General features: G+C 40.7%; 1 protein-coding gene across 2 annotated transcripts; it reads right to left on the bottom strand.

Moving 5' to 3' along the window:
- Positions 1-826: 826 nt before the first annotated feature.
- On the bottom strand, positions 827-7763 carry LOC135485364 (endoplasmic reticulum lectin 1-like). Of its 2 annotated transcripts, none has more exons than XM_064767301.1 (14): positions 7483-7763; positions 7213-7317; positions 6795-6872; positions 6356-6433; positions 5965-6010; positions 5562-5596; positions 5212-5432; positions 4725-4839; positions 4354-4512; positions 3322-3381; positions 2945-3054; positions 2550-2645; positions 2218-2296; positions 827-1959 (listed from the first exon to the last, which is right to left on the bottom strand). In XM_064767301.1, the coding sequence occupies exons 1-14, from the start codon at positions 7624-7626 to the stop codon at positions 1888-1890; spliced, it is 1398 nt and encodes a 465-aa protein (XP_064623371.1). In that variant the 5' UTR covers positions 7627-7763; the 3' UTR covers positions 827-1887. The 2 variants fall into 2 exon arrangements, with proteins under 2 accessions (XP_064623371.1, XP_064623372.1); XM_064767302.1 differs by having other exon boundaries at positions 2550-2627.
- Positions 7764-14224: the final 6461 nt, after the last annotated feature.

Genomic DNA, 14224 nt, shown 5'->3' with positions numbered 1-14224 from the left:
CAGGCCTGGTTTGGTCTGGTTGTTACCTCAACATTTCTCTTGCTGGGTTAGCAAGACTCTGGAGCTGCTAGCTTTGTCATTGTCTCATCTCTCTAACTGTGTTGTTGGCAAGGCGATGGAGAGGCCAGGCCAGGCCTGGTTTGGGCTGGTTGTGACTTCAACAAATCTCTCGCTATGTCAGCAAAACTGTGGAGCTACGAGGTTTGATTTGGCCTGGTTGTGACTGTGTTTCATTAGCAGGGTGGTGATGCTATGGCCGATTTGGTCTAGCAGTGACTGTTTCATCTCTCTCAGCATGTTAGCAAGACGATGGAGCCGCCAGTGTTGATTTGGTCTGGTTTCGACTGTCTAATCTCTCTCAGCATGTTAACAAGATGGTGGAGCTGCCAGGGTTGATTCCGCCTGGTTGTGACTGTCTCATCTCTCTCAGCATGTTAACAAGATGGTGGAGCTGCCAGGGTTGATTCCGCCTGGTTGTGACTGTCTCATCTCTCTCAGCATGTTAACAAGATGGTGGAGCTGCCAGGGTCGATTCCGCCTGGTTGAGACTGTCTCATCTCTCTCAGCATATTAGCAAGACGGTGGAGATGCCAGGGTCAATTCCGCCTGTCTCATCTCTCTCAGCATGTTAACAAGATGGTGGAGCTGCCAGGGTTGATTCCGCCTGGTTGTGACTGTTTCATCTCTCAATGTGTCTTTAGCACAGTGGAGATGCCACGGTCGATTTGATCATGGTTGGCCAGATGAGATGGGGTCAGCATTTTTTATGGCTGTCAGCAATTCATATATCTACACAATTTTACCTAAACGAAAAGACAGCTTTCACTTAAAATACAGTTTTATTCATGAAAAAACATGTTTCACACACCACAAATGACTTCATATATGAGAAAACCTTTGAAAACAATCCAAAAAATTACTCAAATCTTAGCTAGGTTCGTAGATTTGCTATGGACATGATGTCACCTGGGACCAAATTACCACCCGAATGTAAGATACTCTGCCATCTATCCCCAACTTTGCGAACAACGGATGCATTTTAAATTTACAACTATGCCTGTAGTGTCCTCCATAATATCCCTAGGGAGTGCAAAAGGGAGCCTAACATTGAAAAGTACTGTCTGAAATAGCTCTTTTTCATTAAGAGAAGTGAAGCTGAAAGCAAAGAGAACTGACCAGAACCTATCTTGTCAATTAGTGCAGGCAATAGTTTCCTTATGCTCACAATATCATAATAACAAATATTTAGACTGGACCAACACAAATAATACATTTTTGTAAGATCAATGGCAAGAAGGGTTCTTTCTTAAGTCCACTTTGCATACAAGATAATGCACCAATGAAATCAATACAAAATGAATAGTACATAACCCTACACCAATTTAGTACTCAAGTATTTCACTGACACCGACTCTCCTACTGAACACCTGTGATGGTTTGGCTTCAAAGTAGTTTGTCTCAAGTAAATATCGTTCAACAAGGGTTGATGGAGACACCTTTTGTATCTAATTACAATGATATCATTCTGATGATGTCACCCGGGAGAATTAACTCAAGTTTTATCAGGTGCCAACACAGCAGTGGCGTGTGCCATTTTCATGGAATGACCACCAGAGTAAACAAACAGACCAGGCCTATTTTGATGAAATAGCACCAGTCCTCAATGAGCCAAGATCACTGCTTCATCAGATTGAATATACTTGTTGGTAGCCACTGTAGACTTTTATTCTTCCAAAGCAGTCAGAGTGTGAAAAGTACTATTTAAACTGCCTCCCACCAAAAATCTTCATCAGTCGCCTAAGATTCAGGCAAGTCTATCATAGCCAATCACTTTTATACTTGATATGATGAATCAGTGTAAAGATGAAATCACAGATATGTCTCCCCTCAACTCGGAATAGGGAAGATACCATCCATATCGGCTGCCTCGATCAGAGAACACAGGACAGGAGATTCAACCTGTAAAGAAATGAAGAAAATCCAAGATTAGGATACTGCCGCCAACGATTTTTTTCTGAGGGGTGGCATGGCAGCCCATGACAGGCATAAGGCATGGGGATACCAATCAATATCACAGGGAAGCAGATGTTCTTGATTAACATTCTGAGGGCGACTGTCCCTTCCATGTGCTCTTGTTCAGGGTGAGCCATGCCAGACCAGAACAATGGTTGTATGAGAGGATTGCTGGGATATCTTAAAACTAATCTGTGAACCTACCACAAGGGTATAAGTACATGTGCTGTCTTCCATCAGGTAGATAGCCATTGCTGTTGGTCTGGAAGGATCCTCTTTGCATCTGAAAGTGTAAAGGGAAAATATTTGAACAAGATGTTGATCTGATCGGGTTTCGATCCATTCAGACCAAATACCCGAGAATGTGCTCCAGAACTTAGAGACTGGCCACATGGTCCAACGGTGCATCCATGGAGACAAAGCTCCTAGGATGGATGGAGGAAGAAGAGATGACAGTTAGGTGTATATGAGACATTAGCCTGGTTCTGTAAATGTAGTATAGTCATCGAAGAAAAAGAAGAGGTTTAGTCACCTACCTGAGTTTGACCTCGACATATCTCTGTTTCCCAGTCAACTCACACAAATCACCACCGGCGTAGTAATGCATAACATATCTAAAAGACAATTTATAACTTAAAGGGACAATGAGGCAAACTGACTCATGGGTATAGTTATTGTGTTTCTACGGCCAGGTGTCCCACACCTTGTACCCATCTACTGTTCCAGTAAAGTGTGGATAACATAGAAGTTACAGAGAGGGGAAAATGTAAAAAAATTCAATGCACTTCGTCAACATGGATACATACAAAAACCTGGTCCAGTAGTTTTCAAACTGGCCCAAGGGACAGGAAAATTTACTTCTGAAAAAGCCCATAATTAATTTTTTCTTTCTAATTGAGACAAGTTCAAGAATCTTCAATATTAAACTTACTGTTTTTCGTTGTTGTGTTTTGGACGTTTCTCAGGATTATTTTCCAAATACATTCTATGTACACCTTCATCCCATTTCCCTAAATAAATTATTTCTCGGCCATCTTTACTCTGCAAAAAAAATATGTCAAAAAACTCAAATAACAAAAAGAAATTGACAGATTTGTTCAAATATGTTGGCCCATACTCATTTCAAAGTGAAAGAATTACTTTTGTTGGTGTTTTCCATTAAAGTTAACACATTGGGTGAAAGTTTGCTTACATGAAAATTCTTGTGCCCCAAATCAGCAATTCAAAGACAGGATCCATGGCAGAGGACAATCTATCGAACAGTGTTCAGCAGTCATACTTTGGAGAATGTCATTGAAAGCGACTTACATCATGATACTGCGATACATGTTTTGAGAAACAGAACTCGTGGCGCCACCATCCACTCCCCTGGAACAAGAGCAAACAATACTAATTATAATTCACTTAAGCATCTGATTGATAACATGAATGAAACTACATGTATCACTCTAAATGATTAGAGGGGGAAAGGTTGTCAAAAGATAAAGTTTTTTAACTTGGGGTGAATGTCATGGATTTTGAGCTTTGCGTCGGTTCATTGTTTCAGTCATAAAACTTAGTAAACACTTTTTAAAGTTGAATGTTTTGTAATTTAAGTCAGAGATCAACAACTGTATTAGCCTTGGATATTTTGATGTTAGGATTTTGATTATTGTATCAGATATGACATACCACACAACATCAACATACTAATCAAACGCGACCACAGATCAACAACTACACATCTAGCAACTCGACGAATTCTGCCTGAGGACAGAAGACAAATCAGCAACACCACTCATGGATGAGAACTGAAATCTGCTTGCAGCTCTGATCTGCAGCAGGCTTGACATGTGTGGTGCCCAGACGCTCCAGTCACTGCAAACTCAATATTACAACTATTTCACATGAAACAGAAAGCACACAGGTTCACATTTATGCCCCCAATTACATCAACATGCAGGCCATTTGAATAATTTAACAACATCGAACCAAACTTAGATACAACAACTGGAGAAATCTAGCAGATGCGTCAACATAACCAGTTATCACATCTATAACTCGTTACTAGTGGGCTGTGGGAAGAGGAAAGTGAGGTGACAGGGTCAGGGGTAAAACAATAGAAGTGAAGTGATGTGATGTAGAAGATGCAATCTGGTTTCATTCAGAAGGTAAGACGGATGGTAATATTTTTCTTTTCATGTAGGAGAACTTTCTGAAAGTCAATATGTTTTTTGACCATATATGACTGGCTAGGACACTAACTGTAACATCCCTAAAGAGAATGATAGGGAGTAATGAATGTACAAAACTAAGCTGTATCCCTTCTTTGGTCCCATTTAGACGGAGCACCATACTCACCCCAGTAAGACAATAGTCCCCATTAAGGAAATCTCTCAAGAGTTGTTTGCTTGCGGCAGAGTTGGCAGACAAAGTGACTTCTGGCTTCTCTTGAGGTGCAGCAGGTTGTTCAATGGGCCGTTCTGCTGTGCTGCCGCCTGTCTCGGGCTGTTCTACTGGCTGGTTAGTAAGATAACAAATTATAAGATACTCTCCATCTTCATTGGTATATGATACATAAAAATGTGAAAAATTTTCTATCCAACTGGAATTTTCAACAGTTGGGGGCACACTGGTAAATTTGGGCTGGGGTAATTTTCAGTTTGATATCGACTCCTTAAATTCAAGTTGTGAAAAACTTAGGGGATTTGAAGTTACACAAAAATACTTACCAAAGTATATCTTCCCTGTGCACTTTCAAGTTCTAAATTATCAAGAGTTTTTGGACGTTTTGGCGCTACACCCACAGAGTGACAAGCAATACTATTTACATAAGAAGTCTTTTGTCTGAAATTGTAAAATGAAATGATTTCTCAGGAACTTGCCTCGATTCGAGAAGACTAAAAGAATTTACTGATCTACCTGACTAGCATTGAAATTGAGCGTTAAGATCAGGTGACTATCATTTTAAATGGCACTTCATTTACCTAAAGGCTCACTGCAGTGACTTCAATGCTGGTGCAGCAGATCTATACCACAGGATTAGCACTTGCCCTGGATTGAATCATGTCAGTATTACGCAGCAATAAGTGTGAAAATACGTTGCAAGTGGCCATGAGCATTCCACCACCAGTGACCAATCTTTTCTAGTGAGATGTCAATTCAATATAATCTTGCTATTAGAACAGGACATGCAGTGACCCTCCCACCCTTACTTACTTAAATCCAGGATGTGAGCAGAGTAACCTCGTAAACACCACAACCTGATATTCACAAGTAGAGATCTCTTTTATTTCGTAGATTTCTCCCTTTCCGTCAGGTTGGCAGACGTAAGCCAGGGTGGTACGCCGTGGATGATTCGTTAAGTCACATTTTGTTCCTTCCGTCATATTCACCATGTAGTATGGAAACTCGTAACCCTCAACTTTGACGGTTTTGGGCTGGAAAGGAAAATATGATGCTAGATAGGAAAATCAGGTACTGGCCATTTTCACCTCATTCACACAGTGAAGTCACATTTTTAACATCTGATTTGACAAAATCGTGTAACGTAATTCCAGAAAACCTACCTTTTCTGTTGCTTGTTTTTCTTGCGATGTTTGATCTAGAATAAAGAAAATGTCTAGTTGAGGGACCTTGACTTATTAACAGGGTCCAGAAACTTGTTTCGCTGATTCAAGATCATATACTGTTTCTATGAAATTGTTTTCAATCTCTTGCTGGCCTTGCTCACCAAAACAATCGCCGAGATCCTCAATCCATGGAGGCTGCCATTTACATGTGGTGATGTTACATAATCACTTCTGGCTAGCGTCGAGATCCTCTCTTATGTCATGACCTCAATCTCACTGTTGCGTTGTTCTGACATCAACAACACAATGACACCCGTCTTGGATTTTACGATATGAGACATCATTTCAACTAACAATGTGGCTTTCTTTGACAACATCATTCAATCTGAGATTCACTTACCTGCCAACTTGTATTTGCCCAAGAAGAATTCCTGCAATTTTATAGGCTGAAATCAAGGAAGAATTGATTGATTTATGAACAGAATATTTCAGAAAATGAAACTCAAAAGAATTCTGCGATAGATAAACATCCAAAATGTTCAGAAATCTTAAAAGTTATGTGTTTCAAAAAAAACTTATTAAAGTTATAAAGTGCACCTCATGACCAAGTTTTTCAAATGGAAAACAATGGAGCATGTGCCTCCTGCGCCACCCCCCCCCCCCCAAAGTCACCACCAATGTAGATTACGACTTGTCATGTCACATGAGGCAGATGCTGTTCAGAAGTCTTCATAAAACAGGGACGACAAATTGTTTTCTCTTGGTTTTATAAAGCAGAGTCCAGGCCTTACCTTTCCTGGCTCCTTTTCTTCATGATATTGCCGGAGATGTTTCCCATGACACAACTCATATGTCCAATAACTCTCAATCTGCAACAAAATGTATGAATATACAGCCATCCGTACTAACCCTTTTGCCACCCTTGACCCACCATGGGGTACATAGAATGACACGGCCCCTACAGTACTACTGACCCGCAGCATGGTACATGCATTGTTTTTCGTTTCACTCCATATGCACTTAGTCACAGTGCTGTCACCTTTGAATGATGGGTGAGTTTACATGCTTTTACACTGTGGATGTAGCAAAAGGGTTAAAAGCAAACTTTCTATAGGTAGATAGCAACCTAAATTTGAAACCAGTAATATTTCTCAATGAAGCACTCAAGAGAGGAGGACATTCGACCAAATGGTACCAATATTACCATTATCAATAAAGGGAAATACTCACTCTATATGAACAACTGGACAAGGAAAATAAGGGATCAATTAAGTCCATGGCCCCTGGTCCTGAATAATCGCTAATTCCCTGCAACAGAAAAGAGAAACTTGAAACAAACCAAAATTGTAAATTAAAATACACATGAAGATGGGTTACATTGTACTATGAAGTGAACAGGTCAAAGTTTAGTGGTGCCAAAAGATGGTAGTCAAACTCAATCACGAATACCTTCACGGCCCCAATGCTTCGAACAGTTAGAATTTCTCTTGTGATAATTTTACTGTTCAAGCTGCATGTGAATTGCCTATAATCCAATACTCCGGAGCACTACCCTCAACTCATGGCGATGACACCATCCACTGTACTAGCCTCTAGGAGCACTGCCAATGGCACAAATGTAAATGTAAGGCATTTTGTATGCACCAACCTGCTCTGATTTTCCCTTTGCATGCTTCGGAAGAAAACACCTGTATCTTTCATTATCTGGTGTCATCATCTCCATGATGTTCTCACTGCCACTGGTTGGATCATCCTAGAATTGAACAAATAAATAAATGTTATCGACTACCTCATGTTAGGCTGGAAGATGAAGCTGTGCTATGCTTACACTTAAAAAGTATCCTGACTCAAACGGGAAGCACGGTGGCACAGTCGAAAAACGTTCAACTGTTCATCTTCATGCACTTCAGTGACTTACAAACTGAAATTCTGGACTCATTGATCCTGGGCCTGGCCAGTTTACATGGAAAAGGATGTCATCGCCTCTGGGGTCATAATTTGCGGCACACGTCAAGAATATTGCATAAAGCAACAACGTTTGGTACTCCACATCATGCACCATCTTTCTATCACAGGCTGCTATCGATTTGAACTTTAAAAGTGGAGTTTGAGGGCATATTTTGACCAAGAGTGTTGTAAACAAAAATTTCTATTCATGGTCGCAGCCATCTTGGCCACATCGACAGCAGCTCCGCACTCGGTGGGGGCTAATTCCCAAAGCGCCAGGGACCTTCATTAATATTCATGTATGACGTCATATTAACTTTTACGCTGTCAATGAGATCACGTGCCATTTGTTTACACCCACAGTGTCACATGGTTCATGTTAGCGCTATTTTTAGAAATCCACATGGATGAAGTACTGCGGTATACTCAAGTAGTTATCTATGTTTAAAAGTTTGGGGTAGCCAATGTTTTTGAAATTTTGTTGTGAAAATATTGACAGGTCATCTTAGTACTTTGTTCGCAAGGTAAAATATGGGTTTAATTGTTATATTATGGAATAGTTTGGGGTCTGCCCAACCCACAGGGAATAATCTTCGACTCCTGATCTGGGTGTGGCCCAGTGGTTGAAATTCCCGCTGGTGACGTAGAATCACATGATCTGTGATAATAGATGAATATTAATGAAGGTCCCTGGCGCTTTGGGGAATTAGCCTCCACCCTGCCTCAGTTTGATATCTTTCGCGCTCCCGTCTGTAGCTTCAACGCGATTGGTCGAAATGGGAGGGGCCAGCCAGTCTAGTCTCAGCAGCGTCTGCCTCAGTTTGATATCTTTCGCGCTCATTATTTCATGGACGCGCCCTTCGGTCGGACGCATGTCGGGTGAGTTCTCATTTCTATTTCGTCAAATTGTCTACTTTTGTTGACATTTATTCATTTTTCACGGTTCAAATCATCTTTTGAAATTCCCGAAACCAGCTAGGCCTAAAATATCTAAAATTGAGTGGATTTCACTGGGTAAACGAGCCGAAATCATTCTGTTTCTCTTCTGCGTCTGAGGTGCACATGGTTCAAACCATGCATTGAAATGATTTCGGTGAATTCGCAGCGTTTTGAATGACGAAGTTGTCCAAATTTATACAGTTTATCAACCAATTAACTAAAGTTTCCTTTGATATCATTTTGGGGAAAGTTGCCACACAAAATCAACACCAGAATGACAGCAACTTGAAACGAAAACGGCCCGAATCGAAATCTGAAAAGGGCGTGCTCGTCATCATAGCGAAATACATTGTTTCATCATTTCCGTCGCTGAATTTAATAGCGCTTTCTTGTAAGTTGCGCGTCAAGAAAATGAAAAGCTCTGAACATGCTGAACATGCTGAACATGCTGAACATGCTGAACATGCTGAAAATGATAAAATTACTCTGATCTCGGGTCGATCGATGAGAAAATTTCGCTTTTTGCCGCCGCCGGCAACATGGCGCCTATATGCACATGCACGTGTACACTGTATGTAAATTTCAAATTTGTGGACACCACCCGTGCCCGTCTTGAATAATTAATGAGGGCATGAAATAACTGTAGGGACGTTGAGATCTACAACATGTACGTACATATATACGCATACGGAATGAAATCTTATGAATGGCATTTCTCTTGATCTTGGTCAAATATACTCAAATGAAATTTCACGCTTTCAGCAAAACTGTCTCATTCAGTCATTGCATTGCCAGAAGAAATTATTTGAAAACCTGTGAAAAAAGAAAACTTAGGATTCAAGAATCTTGGAAAAAGGAATGTCAGAAGAATGCTGGTTTATAACTCACTTGATGATTAAGCAGCTCGGCAACCAGAATATCAGCATTCTGTGAGGATGATCACTCTTGTGACGGACTGATGTCTTGGTGTAAAAACATGTCTTCAAAGATTGTCTTCTTTTTAGTCTTAAATATCAAAATGTTTCAATTCTTGCATCTTTTTTTCATTCAACTGTTTGACATGTGTAGAGATGAGAGCCAGGATGGAGATGACGATGACCGAAGGTGACAGAACTGATGCTGTGACGACAATCCCAGAGCAAAGGAGATGGATGACAAAGAGGGACATCAACGCCTGGACTGTAAACAGGATTTGGGAGAGACATGTTGGAGACAAATCAAGTGTCATTTGTGTGGAACAGATGTCAAACTTTATCTTGGTGGAAATGCAAGGTAAGGTAAGGTCCCCCCTCCCCCCATGAACCTGTATCCTTTGAGTGAAAAAAATCAAAAAGCTTTGCTGGAGGATTGTAATCAACATCATCAGCTAATCGACTAAGAGGATACTAAAGTAAATCAACAACCAGGGAGCAGTTGTCAACTGACCGATGGCAGACTCCCTTTGAAGGGTATTGGCAATCCATCTCCTGATTATAGAGGCGTGGCATCCTTTTTCACGTTGCCTCATTTTCATTGGCTCGTTGATTCACAGTTCATTACTTGATTGACATGTGTATGTCAAATAAGGGCATGCCAGGTAGTCACCAACGAAGTGCAGAAATGGCTTTCAACATGTGATAAATCTTCCTATTGTTCCGATCCTTGACAAAATGGGGGTCTTAGCATGTGATGGACAGTTGGGTAGAAGTGAGTAGTGTATGAACGATTTGTCAATTTGCTACTGTTTGGACTATGGTGCTAACAGATATCATGACATATATTCAGTTACAAGATATTTTGTTGATAAATCAGAAGGACCAGTCTTCAACATTATGCCAAGACATGATTTGAGTGTAAATATACATGTAATTCAAATCTGCAAGATGGCCAACAGGAAGATTCCAAGTAGAAGTCCAAATTCCTCCCAAGACTGAAGATTAGGCTTACAGAGCAATTGCTGTAGAGTAAGAATTAGAAAACTTGTTGATTTCTGCACAATATTAACTTCTTTAAATCAAATTCCAGCTTCGACTAGACAATAATATAGACAGTAAATGACGAAGGGAGACGGATTCAGGATGGAGCCACAATCTCAGACAGCATTGAGGATCGACTACCACAGGAGAATATGGAAAAATGCAGTTAATAGGACACACATTGTTGGAGGAAACATTATTTTAAGGTAAGGTAATTTTAACATCCCTTCTCCACTCGCAGGTAGGTGAGACTATGCAAAAAAGGGTAAATATGACCATCTCCAAAGACTCCCTTGAGGAGAGAGCTAATTAATTTGGGTATGCTGCTTGGAGACGAAGAGACCGCATCAATACCAATAACATCAAGAATTATTCATTAGCAAGATACCATTGAATCGTGATAGGCCGCTGATATCATCAATAGACGGGATGATGAAACTGATGTTAAAATGTTACTTTACCATGTTTATGTAAATGTCCCAAGGATAACAATGCTGCCATGCTCTGTTTCTGGGCCATGTCGAAACAAAAGAAAGGAAAGAAAGAAAGAAAAGGGCTAAAATCATCGCATGTAAGAGGTAATCTTTGCATATCTATCGTAAATGTCGAACATATGCATTACAATGCCTGCAGATATGCTGTTGTGTGCTATTTTAAAAATTAATTCTTTTCTAAATAAATAGTCTAATGTGATCTAATTTTCCCATCCAATGAACGTGCATTTAGCACCCGGCGCAAGGGTAGTAACTTTTGAATATAACTGCCCCGAAAAGGAGGTTGCTTGTTTGGGGATTAAGATTTCCCATATTTATTATGATGTCACAGATATTAGCTGCAGAACGTGCCTCAGTCCTCAGTTTCCTCTGTTTCGTGGTGGCCTTCTTTCTGGTTTGCCAACCTTTTTTTCAGTCATTGCCCAAAAACAAGTCTTCAAGAGTCTTCCTGTAATAGGACAACACCACCAGAGGCAGGAGGAATGAGGGCACTCTAGACAATCTGAAATCTTTGACTTTATTTGAAAAGGCTTGCAACACATTTGACATGAAATGCCAAGTGGACGGGTCAGAGTGCCAGATGCCAAATAAAACTGATAATTCAGCGACAAACGGTATCTTTGAAGACAGTCATTGATTTTCGCTGGAACCTAGAGACGGTGCCAATATTACTGTCTTCGAATCTTCTGAGAGGATCACCGTGGAATTTGATCTATGCATTGCAAAAAGACAACTTTGACCTTACTATTTTATTGTTGATCTTTTGACTTGAGAACTCAGTGACAGTACAGTCGCTGATTGGACATCATGTGCAACTTGCTTTGTCTTCAGTGTCACATGTTCAATTTTAGGGCGTCCAGATAAAAAAATCATCAGAACATGTGTTCAGTTTGCCCTCGCTTCATCATGCGACTTTGTAAGATTTATGTGAAGTATAAAGGATAGTAGATAAATAAAGTAGATGAAAATCTTGATGTTTCTGTTTATTGTTTATTGTCATATATTGTTTAGATCTGTTCTATTTAAGACTTGCAGTCAATATTAGAATTAATGTCACTTTAGGCACACCTGTACATGTCTGACCACCGTTTTGTTTCCCTCGCATGTGCATTTTGTTATTGGTTCCACAGCGCCTTGTAGAGATGCCATCTACAGTCCTGTTTCCAAACCAATCCATCTATTTATTTAATTAATGGCCACACTCATTGGTAACTAAAGTATCTTTATTGCATTCAGATTTGCTTCAAACTATGCAAATACTGTGATGTATAGTGAATGTGCTTTCATTTCAATCTTCAACACTTGCTTGTCATAAATTTAAAAAAAAATACAATACTTGCCAAAAACAAAATATTGCGCACTGTTAAAAAAACACCCTATTTTATTTCAGCTCTACGATGATGGAGGGAGATGCCAACCTGAGGCGTATCCAAGAAACATGACAGCATGGCAATGGACAGGAGGGACAAGCTAAGTACTGAAACAGTATCATAAGGTAAGGTAAGTAACACTCCCTGTCCCCCTCAAACAAAATTGGCTGCTTCATCCTTGTCTGTAATACACAACTCAAGGAAGACTTCTCTTCTGGTGTAACGGTTTATTGAAGAATGGCCGAACTTCTGGCTCTGTGTTACTCTGGTGAGGGTTCTGACTCGGGCAGTCGGCACTAAATGGGACCGAAGTCGTGGATAGGCTAGGCAACCTTGAGTGAGCCAGAATTGACTGATTTGCAGTGAAATCTCACTGGTTTATAAAGAGAAATTGGGCTCCGCCTAAGGTTCCCTGAGTCCAACCAGAGTTGGAATACTGTAGCTGATGCAACCTCCATGATTATCAATACCCAAATTATAGCCTGCCCATGACTCATTAATGGATGCAGAAACCTGCTGAATTATTTAGTTACATGATTGTGATAGAAATATGTGTACTTATTTTACCCTTTGGTTTCAACAGGTAGGTCAGAAGACTTGATTCAACCGGTAGGTCAGAAGACTTTAATTTAACAATGTTAAAAGACTCCTTTGCAAAGAGAAACAACTGAAACTGAGTAGCCTGGAGACAAAGATATCACCAACACCATCAAGAATTGAACCATCAACAAGCCATCATGGAACACAGACCACCAATATCATCAATAGATGAGATGAAACGACAATGTTAAAATAAATTTCCCATAAAATTATTTTGTTATCAAGCTGTGAATGCATTTGTCTACTTGTAATAGGTTTTCGACTTCTCGGAAAAAGTTATTCTCATTTATGCTGCTATCTGTGAATGGCACTGATTGGTTTTGGATTGGAGTCTTTTGAATATCTTCAGGTTTCCTGCATTTCATGAAACAAGAAAACTTGTAAAAAAAAGAAGTTAAAAAGAAATTTGGGGGGGGGTGATTCCAAGATTCAAATAATTTTCTGTAACCTTTGTTCAGGTGAGGTCAGGCTGATCTTCATGGTTTCCCTGCTGGTTGGACTGGTTATTCACTGGTTGCCTCTTAACCCGTTCACTTGTTCAGGTCAGGTCATCTGTAAAACTGTGGCGTCCATTGCCATTGTCAAATTCTAGGTGACCATAACAGTAACCATATTCCTGTCAATCATGACAACAGGTGAGTTCATGGCCCCTAGCCGTTACCTCAATCTGTTTCTTTGTTCCCTCTGGTGTTTTGATCTCGAACGTAACCTGGGGTGCAAGCCCCCATGTAGGTCAGGCCTGGTAGCATGGTTTCCCTGCTAGTTGGACCGGTCTTCAACTGGTTGCCTTTGAAGCTGAATTCACTTGTTCAGACCAGGCTCGGGTCAGGTCAGAACGGGGTACCGGACCACATGCAGGTTCCTTTTGAATATCTTTGGGTTTTCTTCATCTTAATGGATTTGCAGTTTTTTGGCATTTGATCAGTCTCATTTTCCCACGCTGATGTTTTGATCTTGCACGCAACCTGGGGTGAAAGCCCCCAGGTCAGGTCAGGCTAGGCTGCACGGTTTCCCTTCTGGTTAGACAGGTTGTCCACTGGTTGCCTCTGAACCAGCTCACCTTTTCACGTCAGGCTCAGGCTTTATATATGATATCGTAGCATTTGGTCAGTCTCAATTTGTTTTTCCCCACGCTGATGTTTTGATCTCGCACGCAACCTGGGGTGAAAGCCCCCAGGTCAGGTCAGGCTAGGCTGCACGGTTGCCCTGCTGGTTAGACAGGTTGTCCACTGGCTGCCTCTGAACCAGCTCGCCTTTTCACGTCAGGCTCAGGCTTTATATATGATATCGTAGCATTTGATCAGTCTCAATTTGTTTTTCCCCACGCTGATGTTTTGATCTCGCACGCAACCTGG

This window comes from Lineus longissimus, chromosome 3 (genome assembly GCF_910592395.1).
Source record: "Lineus longissimus chromosome 3, tnLinLong1.2, whole genome shotgun sequence".
NCBI lineage: Eukaryota > Metazoa > Nemertea > Pilidiophora > Heteronemertea > Lineidae > Lineus > Lineus longissimus.
This window is presented reverse-complemented; position numbering and strand designations above follow the sequence as displayed.

Bases quoted from the DNA above. Each gene is read 5' to 3' on its own strand.
- LOC135485364 (XM_064767301.1), bottom strand. From the start codon at position 7,626: ATGGTGCATGATGTGGAGTACCAAACGTTGTTGCTTTATGCAATATTC. The intron at 6,873-7,212 runs GTTGGTGCATAC...TTTCTGTTGCAG, and splicing joins CAAAGGGAAAATCAGAGCAG to GGAATTAGCGATTATTCAGG. The intron at 2,646-2,944 runs GTAAGTTTAATA...TGTCCCTTTAAG, and splicing joins AAACACAACAACGAAAAACA to TTATAAATTGTCTTTTAGAT.